This window comes from Ursus maritimus, unplaced genomic scaffold, assembly GCF_017311325.1.
Source record: "Ursus maritimus isolate PB19 unplaced genomic scaffold, ASM1731132v1 scaffold_8, whole genome shotgun sequence".
NCBI lineage: Eukaryota > Metazoa > Chordata > Mammalia > Carnivora > Ursidae > Ursus > Ursus maritimus.
The window spans coordinates 42,630,074-42,652,899 of NW_024426996.1; the positions used below are offsets into that span (position 1 = coordinate 42,630,074).

Here is a 22,826-nt window from a genome sequence, read left to right on the forward strand (position 1 = left end):
TGCACACAGAGAAAGCAGTCATTTGTGAGGCTTGTGTTTAAGACCACATTAAAGTGGGGCAGGGAGGCAGGGAGCAGACAAAACATTACTTATCTTGGGAAAGCTGCGTTCCATTATTACATTGAACTTGAACTTTCTCAACAGTCCTTCACGGTAAAGAAATCAAGGTATATTCGCTTAATTTAAAATCAGTACGTGGTACCCCTCGTTTTAAGCCCCAAGGTTAGGTATTTTTAGTCAGATGCAGTTCTTAGGAGGTCTGAACTTGTGAACAACTAGATGAAGTCAATAAAGCGCACGTCCAGGTCGCTTCTGTATGTAACACGCACATTGAAGCCGTATGAAACATTCCCAAGAGGTAAACAAAAGGGAATTAATTTCTCTCAAAGCTGGCTTCTAGCCAAATCACTTCTCCGCATTCATGGAGCAAGAACATTCTCTCAGGTAAGTAGCTTTGGCACTGGTACCCAACTAAACCAAACAGGGCATTCCCAAAGCAAGCCAGGGAACTCCATTCTCTCTGAGATCAATGCCATCGACACACAGCCTGAATCACTGCTACTAGGACAAGTTCCCCAGCCTGGGGTTAGGGCTGTCTTCAAACAAAAGAAAATTAAAACACTCAATATCGTTCTCAAGCTTTAAGCTAATACCAGCAATTATAATATTTCTGATCAATCTGTAAACTAAACTGACTCTGTCTTTTGAACTCCGCATGGTAAAGATCTTCCACTTTCGTTTCCAGAGTTGCCATGAAAGAGCCTAGTATTTGAGGATGAAAACCCTGAGGGACTTTGCTTCAAATGAATATGATCCTAAACACCTATGTAATCGTTTTTATCAAAGTAATGGAATTTGTGTCTAGAAGACAAAATAAAATGCAATATATCTGAAGTTACAAACACGCCAAGCCAAGACATTTAACTCTCCGTGTGGAGGGATACACAGAATTGCGTTTTCACATTATCTTAAGTGAGTGCTGAGGCAGGCACGGGAGACAGGCACGGGGGAAGTCGGCTGGCGCAGACGTGCTGTAGCGGAGGGCCATGTCTGCCGGCTTTAAAACCCTAGGGAGGAAAACAAACAGTCCGTGATTATGGTCACTTCCTTAGACTTTTTTTTGGAAGAAACTAAATGAAACTGGGGTGGTCGGTCTGGGTTTACATCGATAAAACCTCTCAATCAGAGGCTCCTCCCGTGTCACCCATGGCACCTGCTTGGGCACCATCCATGGAGGGCCCAGAAACGAAGGTGTGAGGTGCAGGTCAGAGATGTTCCCGGGAAGGCGAAACATGCGTTTTGTTGCACGGGGCTGAGTGCTAAAAAGAGTAAAAAACAGAAGACTTGTTCTGTTTGAACCATCCCACTTACTTGGTGGCAATCCACATCTTATTGGAGAAGGGCTCCGGCTTCGAGATATCTGGAAAATATAAAAGAGTCATGTGAATGAGACAGTAGATGGAGCTCAAAGAATGAATCCCTTTGACGTTTTATTCCTAAAACCAGCTGAATAGTTGTTCTGAGGCACTTTAGAACTATGATGTCCCTGAGGCTGAGATTCCTCTCATACGTCCTGAAATAAATGGGCACTCAATTTGGTTTAAATCGTGTCATTCATTAAAATCTAGGCTCATTGGCCTAAGTTTGTCTGTTTGCTTGTTTGTTTGTTTGTTTGTTTGTTTGTTTGTTTTAATAGTTGCTGAAGACTTTGAGACTGGATGCTCAGTGGCCATACTGAATTCAATGCTTTCCAGAAAATAATTATTCATAGTAGTACAATTAACCAATTAGAGCTGAAATGATCAAATACTCGCTACCAGATTTTTATATCAATCATGTCATGTGTCCAAAACCCTGTCCTATGAAGGAGGGTCCCTGGGGAGCCAGAAAAGAATCATTTTCCAAATCTCACCTTTGCTTTCGCTAAGCAAATACTAACCTTATTTAAAAATCTCACCTAATGCTTTTACTGCCTATACTTACAAATCTGTTGTGGTTCAGAAATAACTGACTACAAGCAACATTCTTGCTCTGAGCTTTCCAAAACTTTAGATAAATACACACTAACAAAGAAGAAAGCTGTTCTGGATGCCTCAAGACCTCAAATAAGCCAAAAACCAGACTAACTAAAAATATTTGTATTTTATTTTGAAGGTTGTACCCAATCATTGTAAGGAAAGGATGGTGGAAAGGGACAGAAAGTGGGCAGTGGTTTCACTGTTAATAATATATTTTAGGGGCGCCTGGCTGGCTCGGTCAGTAGAGCATTCGACCCTTGATCTCAGGTTCATGAGTTCAAGCTCCACATTGGGTGTGGAGCCTACTTAAAAAAAAAAAAAAAAAGAATGTATTTTATTCTCATCTAAAGTTTAAATTATTTGGCTCTTCCTTGGGCACAAAGCAGGAAAGAGAAACAAGGGGTGTGAAACACACATACGGGCTTTATCAGAGGGACATTGCCCACCAATAAGCCTTCCAGTGGGAGTCCAGAGGAAAAATCTGCCATAATTATGAGCACTGTAGGTGTCTAATACTGCTCTTTGATAAGCCATGTCCTCTTAGAATAAGGAGATTGTGATTCTCCCAGGATTAAATTCTCAAGATTTCTTTTTTATTTTTCAGTCCACTAAATGCACTATCGTTTTGCTTTTACCCACTGTAAATACTTATTCATGGATACGGACAAGTAAGTTATATTAAAAATCTCCAAGAGCAAAAGATCTGTGTTAGACACATGCCTTTTCCATTCGCAGACTATTTCCTTTTTCTGAATATTCCTCCTTAATTTCCCAGCTCATTGAAATTCCATCCATTCTAAAAAACCGGATTGAGTACCAACTCGCCCATGAGCCCCTTCCTCACTACCAAGTCCAGAAAGAGTCCCTACCTTGTCTCACGGCTCTAGTCCTTCATGCCTCTGTATGGACGGTGGGATATACCACACTCAGTTACTTTGTTTAAATCACATTCATCTTCCTGTACTGAAACCCGTTCAGGGAAGAGACCATGGTTTTGTCATGTTTGTATCCCCCCTGCAAATCTAGCATCCATCAGAAAAGGAAGGAACATTCGGTAAAGAGCATGCTGAAGTAATAGATGCTCCCTGAACTCAGAAAAGGAGACCTTTATAACAGAAGGTGGGGGACGGTTGTTTTTGGTTTTGGTTTTATAGCGGGAGTTGTAGAAGTTTATAGCTAGAGTTGCATTACTAGAGATAATTTCAGAGAAGTGGAGCCCTGCCAGCTGTGGTTCTCCTCCACCTTTCCCTAAACAAGATTGAACAAATATTTAAAGAATTTTTATTTGAAGGAACAGCAAATTGTTACCCTATCCGGTGTCTAGACGTCTTGGTCCAGTCCTGTATTCCAAAGGCATTGACTAAATATTATTTGTTGAATAGATCAACAGGGGTGAATCATAATAATGTTTTTGGTTTTCAAAAATGTTTTTGCTGTAATTTTTTTTTTGACAGAGGTATTAGTAATCGTCCCAAGAACTGATACACAAGGAGACCAATGTGTTTCTTCCTACTTTGAAGTGTGGAGGAAAATTAATACCCGCAATGCCCTTTATACAGTATTGAAATCCAGACCATTTGAGCAATTTCTCCAAACTCATGCGGTAAGTTGAAGAGGAACCAAGGACCTGTGTTTAGGTCACTCCCATCCTCTGTTCAGAAGACTATATCTATTGCCCCTTTTCATTCCAAAACAAAAATAAAGCTACAAAATATGTAAAGTCTATTATTCTTTGAAGTAATTAAGAAAAACACAACCTCTACTTCCTTCTTTCTAGAATGATTAATTCCTTAGCCCAAGGGAGCATAAAAATCAGTTTGGGGTTATTGCAACAGGTTCTCTTTCTACCTATAGACTTATAGTCACCTCTTACATAGGTGATTATTGGAGATAAGAGTGTCGACCATAAGATAGTTCGTGTAAAAATTTTTAGATATGTACCGTGCTTAAACCAATACGGCTACGGGGGTAGATGGGACTTAAACTCCTGCTTCGACATCGACTTACAGATCGCACTGAATTCCACTAAAAAAAAGAGAGAGAAATAGTAGTTTGTGAAAGCTCACATGGCTTAAAACAATACGCATATCCCACAGAACGAGAGGTTTTGCTCATATGATTACACTTGCCCACTACTGGGCATCAATCAGCATGAGACACACTCCTCACATCTTATTTCTGCCCAATATTTGACAATAACTTTAGGGTATTTCTCAGATAAAATCCCATTACAGTGAACTTTGGAATATTCAAAGTCCTGGTGTTTGGTGCTTATTTTGATGAGTAAATTGTTAGAAATTACATTCAAGCTGGCAAATGTCAGCGAATGTAAGCCTCTGTGGGCTGAATCCCCAGCACCTAAACACAGTGCTCAGGTCATAAATGACTATTGAATTAAATAAATATTGTTGAATGAGATGAATTAATGAATGAGGGAGGGAGGGAGGGAGGGAGGGAATCACCATTGCTGCCCATCTACTAACTAAATTAATGAATAAGAAAACGATATGGACTATAATGAGATTTTACTAGCAAAATCCTTCCTACGAATTTCCCTTCATTCAATTTTTTCCTTTATCCCAAGTACTTCCTTCTAGGATTTTCACATTTTGTTTTAGGAATTTAAGCTGGGGTAAATGTTGGTGAGATGTTTGAGGAGAGGAAGAAGAAAGTTAAAATGCCTACTTGATGTAGAACATACAAATCGTGGCTATTTCCTCTCCCTCCCTTCCAAACTGCACTACAGAGAGTCTACAATTAGAATTTCTTAACAGAAAGTGATAGTTGCAGGAGCAAGAAGCGTGTTTTATGAGCTCATTCATCACAGACCATGTGTGGCTATCAGATCAACCCAACCCAATTTCTGTAGATTCAACTTTCATAGCACAAAATATTTTATTGAGAAACTATTCACTATAGTGGAATGTTTAAGCTGCAAAAACTCCTTAAGTTCTTTTAAAATACTCTACTCCTGTTCTCCCTTATATTGTGCAAACTGCCACTGAAGCACTTCCCTAGTCTCTCGTTCAAACAGAACACGAGCTGAGTCCACCCAAATGGTGGCTTTGCACTGGACTGAAGAGCTTCCCTTTAGAATTCACTTAATTCTTTCTAGGACGGGCAGGATAAAAACTGCATCGTGTCAACTATACAGAATATCCAAGCCCCCGTGGCCACCCAACTCCCACCACAACACACTTTAACACACTTCCGTGCCGATGACTCCATTTTAAATGCTGCCCAATTATTTACCATGTTCAAAACATTTTACAACCAATGCATATAGGAAGCAACCCTCCAAAACTGATGGGCTACTCTCTCCCCACCTCCTCTGCCTTCTTTTTTTCATCCCACCCCCTCCCTATACATCATACCAAGGAGAGAAAAACAGAGCACCTTCATCGTTTCCCAACATGGATAATTGTCAGTAAAAATTTGGCCAACTGTTTCCTGAAAGTTAACTGAACACTTCCCAATGCTTAGAATTATAGAGGGTCCCCGATAAGACGAGCTCAAAGGCTTTGCCCTTATAATAGCATATTTCTGAGATGGAGGAAGCAAATATGACTAATTCCATCTTATAAATAAAGCAACAGACAAAGAAGTTACTGCCAGGAAATTATGAGGAATCATGGAAGAATCAAAGAAAAGAATCTCTTCTTTCCCAGCCAGTCTGTTTCTTCTCCTTGGTATGAAACCTTATCAAGCAACTCTTTAGACTTCCTCTATAGAATCTCTGGGTTTATAAATGTTCTCGAACTTGTGAATCAAACACTTGGGATGAATTGTCACTATGCAAGGCCACCGTACAAAAGCCCCTCTCTTGGTGACAGCTTCTCCCTTCATAATGACACAGTCATTCTCCATGAGAGCAGGCCACACGTGATAGAGGACCAAGGGAGCAGTGAAATCAGAGTCATAGCTGCGACGGTACCTATTTTAAACACACAAAAGAACAAAAAAGAGAAGTTAAGCAATGAGGTAGTGTAACTGGAGGACATCAGTGTAAATTTTCATTTTTTATTATGCTCAGTCTAGATGAATATGGATCCTGATTCTCTCACTAAAGAGATGGTTGTGGGTTCTTAGAATAAGAACCAGTGATAACAAGGACCCAACATGGACTCACATAGAATAAGTGACTAAATAAGTGACTAATAAGAACTAAACTCGTCCCTTCCCTTCTCAGAATTACAGGCTACAGTTCAGAGAAACACTAGAGATGGAGACCATCTGAAATCCTGTAGGCATCCTGAAAGATTTCTCATGCTATCTTTGTGGGAAAAATAAGAGAAATATAGGTGGACGATTGACTTAAGTGGATTAGAAATTGGTTCAATGATCATACCCAAAGTAAAATAATTAATGAGCCAATAAGACCTTGAATTTGGCTCCCTCTCAATCCTTTGATAAGTAACATGTTCATCAATGGCCGGCATGAACTATAGATAAATCACTCAAACTCTAGGGATGGGTAGGAAAAAAGGAACAAATGACAGTATCAGAAAATAGCTCAACAGACAGGAACAATAAGACAACTCTAATAAGACACAACGTACTAATCAGACATATGTACTGTGGGTACATATGAGGTTCCACAATTGAGTCCAAAAAGGATATAATTGCACAGATAAAGGTGACAAAAGGCTGAATCGTACTGTATAAGTAAGAATAACAGGTTTCAGTTTAAGTCAAAATGATCAACAACAGTATTATACTACTGGAAAAAAAAAACAGAAAACATAACACTAGTACAAATTAGCTGGATTAATAGAGAGTAAGAATGTAAAGGGTATTAGTTCCTCTAAGCTGCTCCATTCAAAGCAGGGGACTACATTCAGTGTGGACACTGAAAAAGGAATGCTCAGAAGAGCATGGAGCACAGGCTAGATAAACTGATCTATGAGGAAGTCTCAAATCCCCTTTATATGGAAAAAACCAAAGCCATGAGGCCAGAAGTAGGAAGATTTGAGTAATTGCTTCAAATATGTGAAAGGCTACCAGGTGGTTTTTTGTTTTGTTTTGTTTTATTTTGTTTTGTTTTGTTTTTTTAAGGATTAAACTTGTTCTGTGAAGTCCTCAAAGTAGAACCAAATAGTCATTCTTAGGAACCCTAGTTTCAGCTCTACAGCCTTCCAGAGGTGCAGGCTACAGCATGTCCCAAGAGGCAGCACCTTCTATCTGATTAAAGGCATGGAAGCAGGAGGTCCCCAGAGGTCTGTGAAACATGCAGATTCCATAAACTAAAGTGGGTGAACATTTCTGAGTGGTTCTATGCATTCTCCCAAGGAGAAAGGGATAAAGGGAGAGGGATGAAGAGAATATGTTCTGTGAGGAAATCAAAAGGCTTGATTGCAGTGTAATGTTCTAATAGCAGCTCTTCCATAAGTGGACACATGTTAGGAGAGATGATCTGAAAGAAACTAGAAACAGGGCAATGGCAGGAAAATATGGCAAGCTAGAAGGCAATTGGAAACACCATCACTGTGATTTGGATAAGCAAAAGAAAGGTATGTAGTCTCTATCATCAATAGCTTATAGGGATATTGGGCCACCATCACCCATAACTCTACAAACCGAACAAAGACCAAGAGCTAGCATTTCCTGAGTGCTCACTACATGCCAAGCAGTGTCCTTACAAAAAAAAAAAAAAAAAAGATTGTATTTATTTATTTGAGAGACCATACACAAAGATAAACTCCAAATGGATGAAAGACCTCGATGTGAGACAGGAATCCATCAAAATCCTAGAGGAGAGCATAGGCAGCAACCTCTACGACATCGGCCACAGCAACCTTTTTCATGACACATCTCCAAAGGCAAGAGAAACAAAAGATAAAATGAACTTGTGGGACTTCATCAAGTTAAAAGTTTCTGCACAGCCAAGGAAACAGTCAAAAAAACTAAGAGGCAGCCCAAGGAATGGGAGAAGATATTTGCAAATGATAGTACAGATAAAAGACTGGTATGCAAGATCTACAAAGAACGTCTCAAACTCAATATGCGAGAAACAAATAAACAAATCATAAAATGGGCAGAAGATATGAATAGACACTTTCCAATGAAGACATACAAATGGCTAACAGACACATGAAAAAATGTTCAAAATCATTAGCCATCAGGGAAATTCAAATCAAAACCACACTGAGATACCACCTTATGCCAGTTAGAATGGCAAAAATTGACAAGGCAAGAAACAACAATTGTTGGAGAGGATGTGGAGAAAGGGGATCCCTCCTACATTGTTGGTGGGAATGCAAGTTGGTACAGCCACTGTGGAAAACAGTGTGGAGGTCCCTTAAAAAGTTAAAAAGTTAAAAGTTAAAAAGTTAAAAATTGAGCTACCCTATGACCCAGCCATTGCACTACTGGGTATTTACCCCAAAGATACAGACGTAGTGAAGAGAAGGGCCATATGCACCCCAATGTTCATAGCAGCATTGTCCACAATAGCTAAATCGTGGAAGGAGCCGAGATGCCCTTCAACAGATGACTGGATTATTTGAGAAAGAAAGAAAAAGGAGGAGTAGAGAGGGAGGGAGAAGCAGATTCCCCGATGAGCAGGGAGCCTGAAGTGGGGCCCGATCCCAGGACCCCAAGATCTGGACCTGAGCCAAAGGCAGCCGCTTAACCAACTGAGCCACCCAGGCGCCCCCATGTCAAGCAATATCCTGACTAGTTTATCTAAATGAATTCAACTAACCTTCTCCAGCCCGAAGGAAGGAGGTATTATCATTTCCCCCATCTGAAAGGGAACTAAGGAACAGAAAAATTAAGTAGCATGCCCCAGATTATAGAGCTAATGGGTGGTACAGCTGGGATTTGAACCGGAGCAGCTTGATGCCACAGGGTCAAGCCTCAGAGTGTTCTTAACCGCTAGCTTGGCCTCCTCCAAATAATCTCCAGTAAAATGTTTTAAATTAATTTAATTTCTTCTAATTTATATAAGAAACACTTACTCTGTAAAGGCTGATAGAAATCTAATGGTCCTAGAGCACCTCAAATGCTAGTGTGCACAAGGGACAGCTAGGTGTTTGTTAAATGGCAGATTCTTGAGCCCCACTCCAAACCTGCATAAAATACATGCGGTGTGATCCAGGAACCTGCCTTTTTAACAAGACTTGAGCGATTCTGACACAAGCGATATATCTCTATGCCAGACTTTGAGAAACCTGGCCTAAACACTGCAGTAGAAACCAGTAAAAAGTAATATACATTTGGATGTGTGTAACGCCTTTTTTAGTGTTCCAGACAGGTTCCGGGTACTCATTAGTTCTCCCCAAGACCATTATAGTCAACGGAAATGATAACATCACCTCTGAATCACATTTGACTGAGAAAGAAAACGACCCCAGGAGAGGGGTCTGCCCTGTGGCACAGAGAAGTATATGGCAGGGCCTGGGAGTCAGGTCGCGTCTGCCGATTTCCCCACCCAGAGTTCTTTTCCCTAAACCGTTTCCAGGAAATAGAGAAGAGGTTATTTATTATTTTTAAAAAAAAAATCCCTTAGCTTCTGCTCTTATGTCTCTTACTTGCAATCATTAAAAATTTCTCCATCTGCCCCAAATGCAATATCTAGGGGTGGGTCTAAAGCCTGCATGGCAAAGGCAATGCAACATATCTCCTGGATGAATTCACTGAGGAGGCAAAAGTCAACTTCAGGAGGAAATGAAATCTTGGGATTGACGTTCATGGCTCGGATCACATCCTGAAAAACAAAAAGATGGCATCACCTTGTTACCAATCTGAGACGAGAAGCTCTGACATCCATCAGGGTTGGGGGGAGGGGCACAGGGAAAGAGCACATGGGTAAAGATATTGTAAACTAGGAAAGCTGAACATGGGCTGGAGGAGAAAGACTCACTAATGGGGAAAGAGGAAAGATGATGCAGAGGACAAATGGCATACGAGAGGCCAAGTCTCCCCCCCAAAACTAAAGCCAAACCCTTTAGTGGCTTTTATTTATTATTTCCTCAATTTCCTATTCTGGGCAAGTATAGGAAGTGCCAACTTGTTCACAGTCTAGAATAACAGCAATTATAACAGCTTGCCCTTATTGCATGTTTGCTACGTGCCAAGTCTTGTGCGAAGCAAATTACTTGGTTGTTTTTCACTTAATCTTCTCAAGAACTCTATGGGGTCATGGCCATTGTTGCTCCCATTTAAAGGCTGGCAAACTAAAGCACAAACCGGTGAAGGAAATGTGCAAGGTCAGACAGCTGGTAAGTGGCACAGCCAGGATGCAAATCTACACCTACCTTCCCCAAAGCCATTGCTCTTAAGCACTACGGTATTCTATCTCCAGTCGTAAGAGCCCATCGAAAGACTAGAACTATAAAGGTCACACTACTTTTTCCCCATAAAATGTCTAAGAAACAGCCAATAATGACTGGTTCTACACAGTCAATTGGATGCTGCTCATTTCTGCTATCCCATTACATAAAAGCACTCCTGAGCACTGGGTGCATTTCTGAGTTATTAGAATTCCATATAAAGAGCAAGAGCAAAACACCAGTCCCACTAGGAGACTCAGCACTTACATGAACACTGCTTTGGGAATCATATAGATCGAGATGACAAATGATATAATCCGAGACGGCATCCTCAAAGTTACTCGACCCTGAGAGAGATGGTGTCAAAGATTTCCTCACGCGGATCTTGAAATGTCTGAATGCCATCTTAGCTACGTGGAATGCCTCCTGCATGTAAAAATGCAGCAAATTTATTAGGCAGAAGAAGTGGAGTAAGGAAATCCAAAGCAAGGAATGAAGAAAGAATACCCACCAAAAATTCAACATCGTATGGGTCTTCTGATCACTAAACACAGTTGGTCAAAACTAATTTTAATCTGGGAGAAAATACATACCTCAATTTTGAAAAGTACATAAATACATCTACGACTATGCACATTCACTAATTTCAAGACAATCGATCATTGTTCTGGTAATCCTGAGTGCAGGAGGCAACACAGTGCAGAGGTTCAAGGAAACAGATCATCTGTCGTTACATGAACACTAAGTGCTGGTTAGGGGCACCTGGGTGACTCAATTGGTTAAGCGCCAGACTCTTGATTTCAGCTCAGATCACGATCTCAGGGTCATCAGATCAAGCCCTGTGTAGGGATCTGTGCTTAGCAGAGTCTGCTTCCCTCCCTGTGCTCTTTCTCTCTTGGATAAATAAATAAATCTTTTTTTAAAAAGTGCTGGTTGATGCTATGATCCCACCACAATGTCATATTACTGGTCCAGAAATGCAATTATCTGTGTCTATGTTATACAAAGACACATATCAAGTATCTGGCATGTTTCCTGGCATATATGAATTCAACAAATATTTATTAAGTGCCTGTTATGTAGCAAGCACCGAGGAAATTCAGTTATGCATGAAAGGCATGGGCGTTAAGCTTACAGAACCTTAACCAACTTCTTAATGAAATGAACCACGGTTGGCAAACTTTTTTCTGTAAAGAGCAGGAGAGCAAATGTTTGAGGCTTCCCTAAAATAGATACAGTCTCTTATCACATTTTTTTTTGACAGTCATTTAAAAATGTAAAACCATTCTTATATTCTTAGCTCTCAGGTGCTATTTTCCTTAGAAATAACAGGCCACGACAAGATCTGGCCCACAGGTCATAGTTTGCTGACTCCTGAAATAAACTAACAAGACAGGATAATGTTCAGTAGACTGATAATTCTGCTCTCATACCAGTGTTTCGTTTTGTTTTTAAATATGAACTGTTCGCGTTTCTCGTAACGGACCCTTAGTATCTCAGTATGGTACCCACTGATACCTCTGCTCTGAGAGGTAAGGGTTATATACGGGCACTTTTAATCTGCCATCCTCAAGTAGCTCATGTGCTAGAAGTTTGTGTAACTACTCTTAGATAAATAAACAGAAGAGTTAACACAAGACCGCCTTCTGATTTTTTTTTGAGGAGGAAAGGAAATCAGTTGAAGATGCCATGCAAATCAACATAGTCTACATTCATTTGAGATCATCCTCTATTTATGGAAACTTCTTCAACAAATACCTGATCAATATAAATATTGATATATATGAATAGTTCTTGACTGCGGAAAAATTAGCCACCCCAAATATTTGTAATGGAAGGGAGCGAGGGAGGGAGGGAGGAAACAAGCAAGCAGGTGGAAATCCCACCCTCCCTCTGCGACCTCAGGACCAAGCAGTCCTTCTAGGCTGCACCGTTCGGTTTCCCCAACTGCTGCGTCCCCGCGCGCGCACGCGCACGGGCCTCCACGGCGCAGGCACGCGGCTGTCACCTACCACGGTGGCGATGTAGATGATCCGCTGCACGGTCTCGGCTTTGTCGATGCAGCGCCGCAGCAGGCACTGCGCATCCAGGCGGGCCTGGGAATAGGCGTCGCTGAACCGGGACAGGAGGGCCGCCTTGCGCGCCACGTTGGACATTTTGGCGCGATTCGGGGACGGGCTCCTGATCTTTACGACTGCGGTGGAGGGGCTGGTGGACCTGCTGCGGCTGCGGCTGTGGCTGCGGCTGCGGCTGTGGCTGTGGCTGTGGCTGTGGCTGCGGCTGCGAGGGCCAGGGCTGGGAGTCCGGCTCCTGGCGGACCTGTTGGTAAGCAAGAACCAGCCGGAGAAGCACGCCGATTGACTTCTCCCTCATCCCTGGCCACACGAACTGCAAGGGATACCCAGGAGCCGTGCGCCCCGCTGCACGCAGGGAAGGCAGCTGTCCCCGCCAGCCCTCTGCCAGGCATCAAATACGCGGTCAGACACTATGTCTGCACGGGGAATTTGCTCCTCATGTTATCCTTTAAGCAGCCCTCTGAGCTCAACATCGATTGTTGGCCATTTTATGGCCAAGGAACTAGAGGCTCAGAAAAGTAAAGTAACGCTGCTAGCAAGAGCCAGAGTTAAAGAGATCAGCTTCTCAGTATTTCTTACCCCAGCCTTGGGGTACTAAAATATCACAGAGGCTTTATGGTATAAAACAGGATGAACACTCAACCGTGAGAAAGAAGATCTGCGTTCTCATTCTGTAGCGGTGGGACCGTTCGCACTCATGTCTCCTCTCCAGAGCCTGAGTTCTTACTACAACACGTTCACCCTATTTCTGGGAGGGAGTGCGGGCTGAAAGATCCAGTGGGCTAATACATGTGCAAGTACTTGGTGAATTGTAAAGCACGGTATCAATGAACGGTATTGCTATCAAGTACAAAGTGAATTACCAAAGAAATGGGCCCCCAAGGAGGGAAGTGTAGAAGAAACTAAATGGTCATACAAAGCCTGTTCTGAAGGCAGAGCAGAGCGAAAGCCCTCAACAGTAGTGCGAGAAATACTGCCACCATGGCCAATTTTGAGCTACGGATGTGACATCACACTAACTTGCAGTGAGGCAGAAATGCAGAGAATCCATTTTTGGGAGCCAGTACAAGCTGGTACCAGCACAACATGGCAGAGTGACTCCCCAAAACGAAAGGCTTAAAGTGGCATTTAGGGGAATGGGGACCAGGTGTGGGAGCGGCTTTGATAGCTTAGATCGGGGCATGCTGTGGGCGGAGGGAGGTGGTGGGTGTTAAAATGAACAAGGAAAATGCTCCAAGAGAAATATCCTGCTCTGTCCTCACGTAACTCCGAATGACCTTTCGTAACATTCTGTCCATCAGTAGAAAGGGCTGTCACAAGAACACTCACCTACACACTCCATCAAACAAAATGTGATATAGAAACTAAAATGACAGGTGGTCATCCCAGAGAGGGAACTCCCAGGCCTCAGAGAACAGGACCCTCCTATTATGGAACATTCTTCCAGCATGGGTACCATACATGCATGACAGGCCCACCCATAGCTGCTTTCAAGCCAAAGAACTATCCTCTCCTCTCACATATCTCTCAGATTCATTCCTTGGGCTTCCATGTCAGCTCCAAATGAATTAGTGCCCAAGCACTGACAATCCAGGAGGTATTTTCTCTCTCTGGAAGGGTGCAGTTAGAGAAAACAATCCCTCTACAATTCAAAGTTTCCCATATTGTGGGGGTTTGGGTGCAAGATGTCATTTCATTTTTTTTTTCCAAGCCACGCCTTTCCCACTACCGAAAGGAACGTAAATGAAAAGATCTGTGAGAATTTGTCAGACCTTCCTTGAAGCACAGATTTCTCAGCAGACAAGACAGCAATCTCGTCCTTCAGCGTTCGGAGCTGTTTCTCATAATCAGAAATCACTTCGGTCCGCTGCTCTATGCCCTGCTTGTCAATGCCCCGCTGGTCCAACCTCCTCTGCTCAGAGGTCCTCGGCTCTGAGCCTCTAGGCTCCGCACCCCGATGCTCCAAGCTTCTGTGTTCTAAGTTTCGGTGGCGGGAGTCCTCCTGGACTTGAAGAGATTTGAGCCTGAACAGGAAACAAAAATTAAGGAGGAAAGAAGAGAGAAGGAGGGAAGGATGGAGGAAAGGTAATGCAACCATTGGCATACCTAACACTAGAGGCTACTCTACTTAGCGATGCCATTACTGCGTTGGACAGCTCTGACGGAAATGCACAAGGAACAAACACAAATCGGAAAAGAGCAGAATCGCCAGGGTCAGAGGGCCACCGCACATCTGCAGCTTGCATGGAAAAAGGCTCCTGAGAAAGGAATATGGATGCAGATCCTTCAGCAAAAGCAGAGTGGGCCTGTGGTCATCCTGTTCTCTGTTGGGCTGATCTGAACTGCACAGAACTCTGGAAGCACTGGACCTCCAAAACCTAGGTCCAGAAGCTGGCCAAAGATATAATCTCGTACCTTCATTAGCTCTATGATTCTCTGAATAGATGGAATGGGAGTGGGGGGGGGGATGACAATAGAAATGAAATAAGATGACAATACTAGGTGAAAGGGTGAATTTATAAAAATAATGTATTCCAGAGACAAAACTTCGGAAATAAACTTGGCACCCTTATAAAGATACAAAGAGGCATGGCTACCTAAAACAGGAGCAAAGCCACGCAAAGAGAATGTGCTGGGATGAAAAGGACAATGATATAAGATGAAAAGGTCAGGGCTAAGATTAAGAAGGATACAGAGAAGCTAAAAATGCAATAGCAGAATTAAAAGCTGCACTGGAAACGGTAAAGAACAGAGTCGCTGCTATGGGAAATCACTGAATTATAGGGTCAAAGAGTCTGAGAAGGTCCCTCAAGTAGGAAATAAGAGATGAAAATGATGGTGAGAGGGGCGCCTGGGCGGCACAGCGGTTAAGCATCTGCCTTCGGCTCAGGGCGTGATCCCGGCGTTATGGGATCGAGCCCCACATCAGGCTCCTCCGCTATGAGCCTGCTTCTTCCTCTCCCACTCCCCCTGATTGTGTTCCCTCTCTCGCTGGCTGTGTCTCTCTCTGTCAAATAAATAAATAAAATCTTTAAAAAAAAAAAAAAAAGAAAGAAAGAAAATGATGGTGAGAGCTCTTCCCCTAAGCAGCCTGAGGTGACCTCTGAAAATGGCCCGCTATTCGCTGGACCCAGAAAACCCTACAAAACCATGCAAATCAAGAGGTTCAAATCTTCGTGTTCACTTTAAGAACACACGTGAAACTGCCCAGGCCATCAAGGGTATGCATAACCGAAAAGCCACCAAGTAGCTGAAAGACGTCACTTTGCAGAAGCAGCGTGCGCCATTCCGTCGCTACACCAGTGGAGGTGGCAGGTGTGCCCGGGCCAAATAGTGGGGCTGGACACAGGGTCGGTGGCCCAGGAAGAGTGCTGAATTTTTACTATACATGCTTAAAAATGCAGAGAGTAATGCTGAACTTAAGGGTTTTGATGTCGATTCTCTGGTCATTGAGCACATCCAGGTGGACAAGCCCCAAAGATGCGGTGAGGGATTTACAAGGCTCATGTTGGATTAACCCCTCATGAGCTCTCCCTGCCATGTCGAGCTGCTCCTTACTGAAAACGAGCTGATTGTTCCTAAACCAGAACAGGAGCTTGCACAGAAGGAAAAGATATCCCAGAAGAAACTGAAAAAACAAAAACTTATGGCCCAGGAGCAAATTCTGCATAGAATAAATGGAAATAAAAATAAAAAGAGAGAGAGAGAGAAAGAAAATTATGGTGAGAGGGGAGATAGAAGTGGACAATTTCTATATTTCACTAATATGTGAAAATTATGGTGAGAGGGGAGATAGAAGTGGAAAATTTCTATATTTCACTAATATGTGAAATTTTACAACAACAACAACAACAACAAATGAATCCACAACCAAAAAGCAGAAACAGACGCATAAACACAGAGTACAAACTGGTGGTTGTCAGAAGGGAGAATGTGGGGAGATGAGCAAAGGGGGTGAAGGGGAGTGGGAGGTATAGGCTTCCACATATGGAATAAGTAAATCACAGGAATAAAAGGCCCAGCATAGGGAATACAGTCACTGATATCATAACAGCGTTGTAGGGTGACGGATGGTAGTCACACTTGTGAACATAGCATAAGGTACAGAGTTGTCGAATCACTACGCTGTACATCTGAAAGTAATAGAACACTGTGTGTCAGCTATACTTTGATTTAAAAAATTCAAGGAAGTTATAACCTTAAAGTATGTGCTTCTAGAAATTTATATTTAGAGGATAATCTGAAATGTAAACTAATATTCACGGCAATAACTATCACAATGTTATTTCCAATGTTTAAGGTCAGTATCAAAGTAAATACTCAATATTAGGGAAATATCTAAATAATGGAACATGATGCATCTATTTAAAACTAAGTTTTTCAGTATTTTTTCTTAGTAATAGAGAAAAACAATGTTAAGTGACAAGATGGGGTCCAAAATTGTAGTAATGCTTATGCTGATTTTGCAGTGATAACTCTATTTTTTAATGTATCAGTTGGAAGAAATAGCAAAATGGTAACAATAACTGGCTCTGAAATTTTGAGAGGATCTTTGGGTTCCTCTCATACTCCAGCATATGGGAAATTTTCTATAGTAGCTAGCTAGCATTTTTGTAGTAAGAAAAATTATATAAAACATTAATTAAAATATTGCTGCCTTTCCTCTCTGTGAACAGCTTCCTTCATTTTATAACGGAGCACCAAAAGGCTAGATCCAAAGATCAATCAGCAGGCTGCAATAATCCTGTCATTTTTTTTTTTTCTTACTGCTTTTTGAGCTGATTTATTTCCTCCTCTGCAGCCAAAAGGGATATGGCCGATCTATTCTTGGTTTCTTCAAGAGTCTTTTCAGTTTCAGCCAGACTGTAAGAGAAATCAGTAACTAAAGACAGATATTCCAAAATTGGCAGGCTTTCCAAATCTAGGCATAGGTTCTCCCAGGAACTTTTGGCATGTGATATAAGTTCGACATAAACAAGATCAAATGATGAGACATCTGCATCCAATCGGAGGCCATTGTAAATATCATGGCGCGCTTGTATGCAAAAACATGCTAGCATTCTTTCTCAATGTCAAATGCAAAGACATTACAGAGTGGCTACCACTAAAGGGCTATGTAATAATTATTAGAATGAAAAGGGCAAAGAAACTTGTTCACTTCCTCCTTCTCACCCTCCTAATTCATCTGCTCTAATCACACCAAATCTTCAGGCTGCCTCTCCCTATAAAATCTCCATGTTCTGCAATATCTTAATACCATTTTCTGCAGTATCCTCGTTACTTTGCACCGTAGAGTTGCATTTGACCTAATTCTCCCAGTCTTCCTAAATATAAAGAAAAACTTATTTGCCCAGCTATGAAGAAAGTCTTCCACAATCACACTTGACTACCAAATATTTCATGCCTCTGACTTCCGCCACTTACTCAGCATGATTTTCCTGAGTTTTCAACACAGCTAGGTCACTGTGAGTTTCAAGGACTCGCTTCATTGTAGGCAAATCCTAACAAATCATATTATTTCTTTAGGTCTATCTAAAATTTAAAAAGAAATGGGAATGTATGGGTGACATTGGATGGAGACCAGTGGTTCTCAATAAAGTTGTGCTAGTCCAGTGAGAGATCATAGGCCGGCAAAGGTTTCTTGACTTCTTGGACCCTACTTCCCTGTACTCTTTAGGCTCTTTCATCTGAGGCTGAGAGAGTGCAGTTGCTATCTAAACTCACACCTGTCTTCTCCCTTCCTTTTAGATGGAAGAATGGAAGGTCAAACACTGGGGTCCTCACCTAGACAGTGAAGCAGACAGAGAAATAATGGGCTAGGAGGATTCTCACCAACTCCCCACAGATCCCAGCCAATCAGGCAATACATGAGGTGGTTTGATTACCCAATGTTCCTTCCTGTCTCCTCCTTCTCCTCCTCCCCTAACAAGTGCCCATACAACCTGTGAGCGCTTGTGCAAATGTCACCTCTGACTCTCTCAAGCAAAGTGTGCTTCCCTTCTCCAGAGCACCTCCACCACTTGGTTCACACTAACAGTCTCATTACAAATACACTGTGAGCTACTTAAGGGCAAGAATTATTTTCTTATTTTTCTTTTTATCCCCAGCACCTAAAATAGTGCCTGTAACACAGTAGAGATTTTTTTAGCTGGAAAATGAATGAACACAATGTCTAAAGTCTTTTTAAAAATGCCGAAGTAGCAATAACTTCATAATAGGGCTACTGGCGATTAAGAGGAATTGCCATTATTTAATTCAAAGGTGACTATGTTACCGGTTTTTTAAAGTATACATGGAGGAAAAAAATGAACATTTTTGGCAAGAGAAAATTATAGAAAATTGAAAGAAGCAAATAGACCAAGAAAGGAAGGAGAGTATGAACAGGAATAAAGTAGTAATTTTTTTCTCTTAAGACACGGCACACATGGGTGAACACATGTACATACAACCAAACATACATGCTAATTTGGCACCCTTGAATGATATACAGAAAGAAGGAAGGGAGGTACGTTCATGTGCCAAGTATTATTTTAAGCAAGTTAATGTATTTTATTTATTTTTTTAAGGGATTTATTCATTCATTGAGGATATACCATGTGGCAGGCATAATGTTGGGTACTGGGGAAACAACAGTGTCAGAATAGCAGATACAAAACAGTAACCCTTTGGGGCTTCCAGTCTAGCGGATCAGAAACATGCGAACCAATATTTTAAAGTTCCAAATCGTGGTAAGTGCTATTCTCAGATCACCGTGAAGGAGAATTACAGAGGGAGAGAAGGAAAGCTTTTTGATATACATGGTCACAGAAAGACGCTGAGAAAGTTGCATTTCAGCTGAGACCTGAAAGATAATAAAGCACCAGCCATGCAAAGAACCAGAGAGAGACCGCCGTGTTTCTGAAAGAGCACAGGCAAAGGCTTCAAGGTGAGGAAGGCGACCGCGGACTGGGTGAGGAGAGCCTGGCATGAGATGAGGGTGGAGAGAGAGGTAGGGCCAGATCACACAGGGCTAGGAGAGTCCTGAAAAGGAGTTTAGAATTTTTTTCTAAGTGTAAAAGGAGGCTACTAACAGCTTTTAAGCTGGGGTCTGAGTTTATAAATTTCTGTGTGTAAAATGGATTATAGTAGAGCAAGAATGAAAGCAGGGTAGCCAGTTGGAAGGCAACTGGTTGAGGCAACAGGTATCAGAGCCTTGAACTAGGGCAATGGTGTAGTATAGAAAGAAAGGGACAAGGATAGGAGATGTTTAGGAGGTAGATTCAACTGGACTTGCCAACGTATTGGAGATAGGAAATGAAGACACGTGAGATTCACAACCAGAGCCCAAGTATAAAATCTAGACATCCTTTTCGAGGATTCATCAAACTTGGGCAGAGCTGTCCCCATTCAGCACTGTATTAGAATTTGCCCCTTTGGAACTGAGTCAAAACCAAGGTTAGACATGGGGGAATCTCTTTGGTGGGCCACTCATTCCACAGCAGGTAGCACCCTGATTCTAAAGGCAGGTAGAGTAAGAGGGCAAGGAAAGACTTAGCTACCATAGCATGTGGGGGACAGACAGCGTCCTCTGTGATGCCTAAAAGAATAAGATCCACAGGTGGGTTAAAACCCAAACAAAACTAGGAAATCCAAGGTAAAGGAGCAAATACCTTCTTCTGTGCAACTTTCAAATGAGATGTACCTGGTTTGGCGAGGGGGAGGGGATGTATATAAATAGTATATACACAAATGATAAAGCAAATAGGGTGAAAGGTACATGACAGTGTATATGGGTGTTCTTAGTACTATTCTTACAAATTTTCTGCATTGGAAATTATTTCCAAATAAACTTTTTTTTACAAGAGGCATGCAGTCATAGTTCCTTGACCCCTGATGCTCCTGATGGGTATTTACAGGGCCATAATGATAAGAGAGGGAGGTAGAAAGGAATTCCTGGCTCTTCTTGGTGCTGATAGAAGTCAAGAATCAGCAAAGTCTAGTGGCAAAGCCTACGTCACAGCTAGTGGCAAATAGAAGGGCCTGGCCAGCAGCAGTCGCCAGCAAATTCTCCAGAAAATTTAACCAGACAAGCCACAAATCAGCACCCCTTGGCAAAAGACTCTACTGCCCAGCTGGAAACGAAGCAGCAAGAACCCATCGAGCAGTACAAGAGCAAAGTCCCTCCTCTCCAGCCTGAGTCGTCCTTCATGAGCATGCAAGCATCCCTCTACTTCTAGATGCCAGTCGAAGGAAGGAGGAGGGCTGAGGAGACTCCTGTGGGGGCAGGGGGGAGCCCCTAACAGAAGTTTGAACTTGGAATTAACTGAATATTTTCAGGAAAAGGGCTATAGTAAACCAGAAAAGAAGTGCTTAAGTTTAATTATCCTCACCTCACTCCAAATCAGCTGATATTAGGTGAAATAAGTTGTAGAAATTCAGAGGAATTGTGCTTTCTTTGTATATTACATTTGTAAATGTTGACTGTAGCAGCCATAAAACTGCTCATTGACAATGATTCCAATTGGAAAATGAATGCACGGTGTGGAGGTAACTGTGTGTGTGTGTGTGTGTGTGTGTGTGTACGCAAGCGTGCATGCAAGCACACACAAAGAAAAATGCCTGGAGCAAAATAAACCGAAATGTTCACAGGGATGAAATAACAGGTGATTTTCACCTTTACACTTGTATTTGTTGTATGCATTTTGAATTAGCAATAATCATGCCTCAGCTAAACCTCCTTGGCTGTGATACGGTCACTTTTGTGAGTTTGTATGTTGTATGCATCTTGAGAAGGAAATTTTTATTACTTTTATAATCAGGCAAAAGGAAATCAGTAGAGATGCGTTCCTTAAAAGGAAGTCTCATCAGAGGACAAGGCAGCGTGCCACACCTTACTCCATCACAAGCCCTAACTAAAGGGTTCCTTGCTGCCTCATACGTGTCAGCAGTGGAGCAAGGCTCCGACCGAGAAACACCTGATTGATGGGTTTTGGCTAGGTGTGCTGAATGCAGTTTCACGCTCATCTGTCTGTCTTCCTCAAGTGCAAATCTCGCGATTTTCTTTGCCATGATTCCTTGAGCTTGACTACCCTGACTTTGCCTCTGATCGCTGTTGCTGCCTGGCATTGCTTAACTTCTTTAAAATACTTTTTATATATATGAATTATTCCAAAATCTTGAAATGCTCATTCTTTAAAGAGTCCGACTATTCAGCCAGGTGTCTGTTCCCCCAAATGAGCACATCTGACAGACAGATGCAGCCTCTTCATCGTACTCTTGCTCTCTCTCCTTAATTTTACTCTGTCTGACCTTCTTTAACTCTTACCCTTTCGCATCTTATTTTTCTTTCAAAAGATAGATTATCATGCAACAATCTTTCCCTGTTTATACATATAGGCTGATAACAGGCCTCTAGAGAAGGAGCTCCAGGGAAGGAGCCAAGGGGACCAGGGTCTTAGGTAGCCTATTATAATATAGAAATCTTATCCTCAGATTCAAAGACACTGGCTCCTTACTCCCTCTCTCTCTCTCTCTCTCTCTCTCACACACACACACACACACAGAGTTATTTGCAGATGTCTACATTTTACATGAGCCATTATTCTCCTTTCAAACTTAAAAATTAAGAACAAACAATTCTTTTTGGAAAAAGATAACTTGCATTCCTCTTACTCGTCTTGAACCTGGTTGAGTTGATTACGAGTCGAAGTCAACTCAGAGTCTAATTGTTGCTTGTCCCGATCCCGAGCACCAGCCTCTTTGTGTCTCTCCTTATCAAATGTGTCCTGGAATGATACACAAATCAAACACAGTCTTGGATACATGAAACAGCAGGATGGGTTGCAACACATTATGCCGAGCAAAAGAAATCGGACACAAAAGGACACAAATGCATAGTTCAATGTATATGCAGTTCTAGTGCAAGCAAAATTAACCTAGAACGATAAAAATCAGAAGAGTGGTTGCCTGGTGGGAGGGTGGGGTAGGTGACTGGGAAATGGCACAAAGAAATGATCTGGAGAGAAGGATTTTTTTTTAACTTAATAGGGTGTGAGTTACATGGATATACGCAATTATCGACCTATGGGTTTCACTGCGGGTAAATTATACCTCAATTTTTTTATTATACATCAGTTTTTTTAAAAGCCATTGAAATATCATCTTTATATATCTTTATACTCAGAAGAATACCCACAGGGTAAAAATCTAAGCTACATGTGAAAAATCAACTGATGTCTATGGAGTACTTACTCTATGTTAGTTGTTTCTGCAAGTATATCATATTTAATTCTCAAAATGACCCTAGCAGGTCAGCAAAAGCATTGTCTCCATTCAGCAAGTGAGACACGGAAGGTTAGACGACCTACCCAGGACCATCAAAGAGCGACCAGAATGCTGCCCAGTGACCTCCAAGCAGGAACCCTTCCAACCCTGTGCCCCTAAGGCTGCTAAGAAAAGACTGCTCTATGTGCTTTAACTTA

The 22,826-nt window shown here is 41.9% G+C and overlaps 1 protein-coding gene and 1 pseudogene across 1 annotated transcript in view; one reads left to right on the plus strand and one right to left on the minus strand.

The window, feature by feature from the left end:
* Positions 1–500: 500 nt before the first annotated feature.
* Positions 501–22,826, minus strand: part of SPATA18 (spermatogenesis associated 18) — a 47,600-nt gene continuing 25,274 nt past the window's right edge. Inside the window, exons 4-13 of the mRNA XM_008701471.2 lie at positions 22,018–22,130; positions 17,134–17,229; positions 14,139–14,390; positions 12,304–12,610; positions 10,559–10,717; positions 9,551–9,726; positions 5,829–5,952; positions 3,960–4,043; positions 1,372–1,420; positions 501–1,067 (exon numbers count right to left, since the gene is read on the minus strand). Coding sequence (XP_008699693.2) covers positions 1,060–1,067; positions 1,372–1,420; positions 3,960–4,043; positions 5,829–5,952; positions 9,551–9,726; positions 10,559–10,717; positions 12,304–12,610; positions 14,139–14,390; positions 17,134–17,229; positions 22,018–22,130 — 1,368 coding nt within the window. The 3' untranslated portion in view covers positions 501–1,059. The remainder of the gene's footprint in view (positions 1,068–1,371; positions 1,421–3,959; positions 4,044–5,828; positions 5,953–9,550; positions 9,727–10,558; positions 10,718–12,303; positions 12,611–14,138; positions 14,391–17,133; positions 17,230–22,017; positions 22,131–22,826) is intronic.
* On the plus strand, positions 15,399–16,875 carry LOC103672767 (annotated as a pseudogene).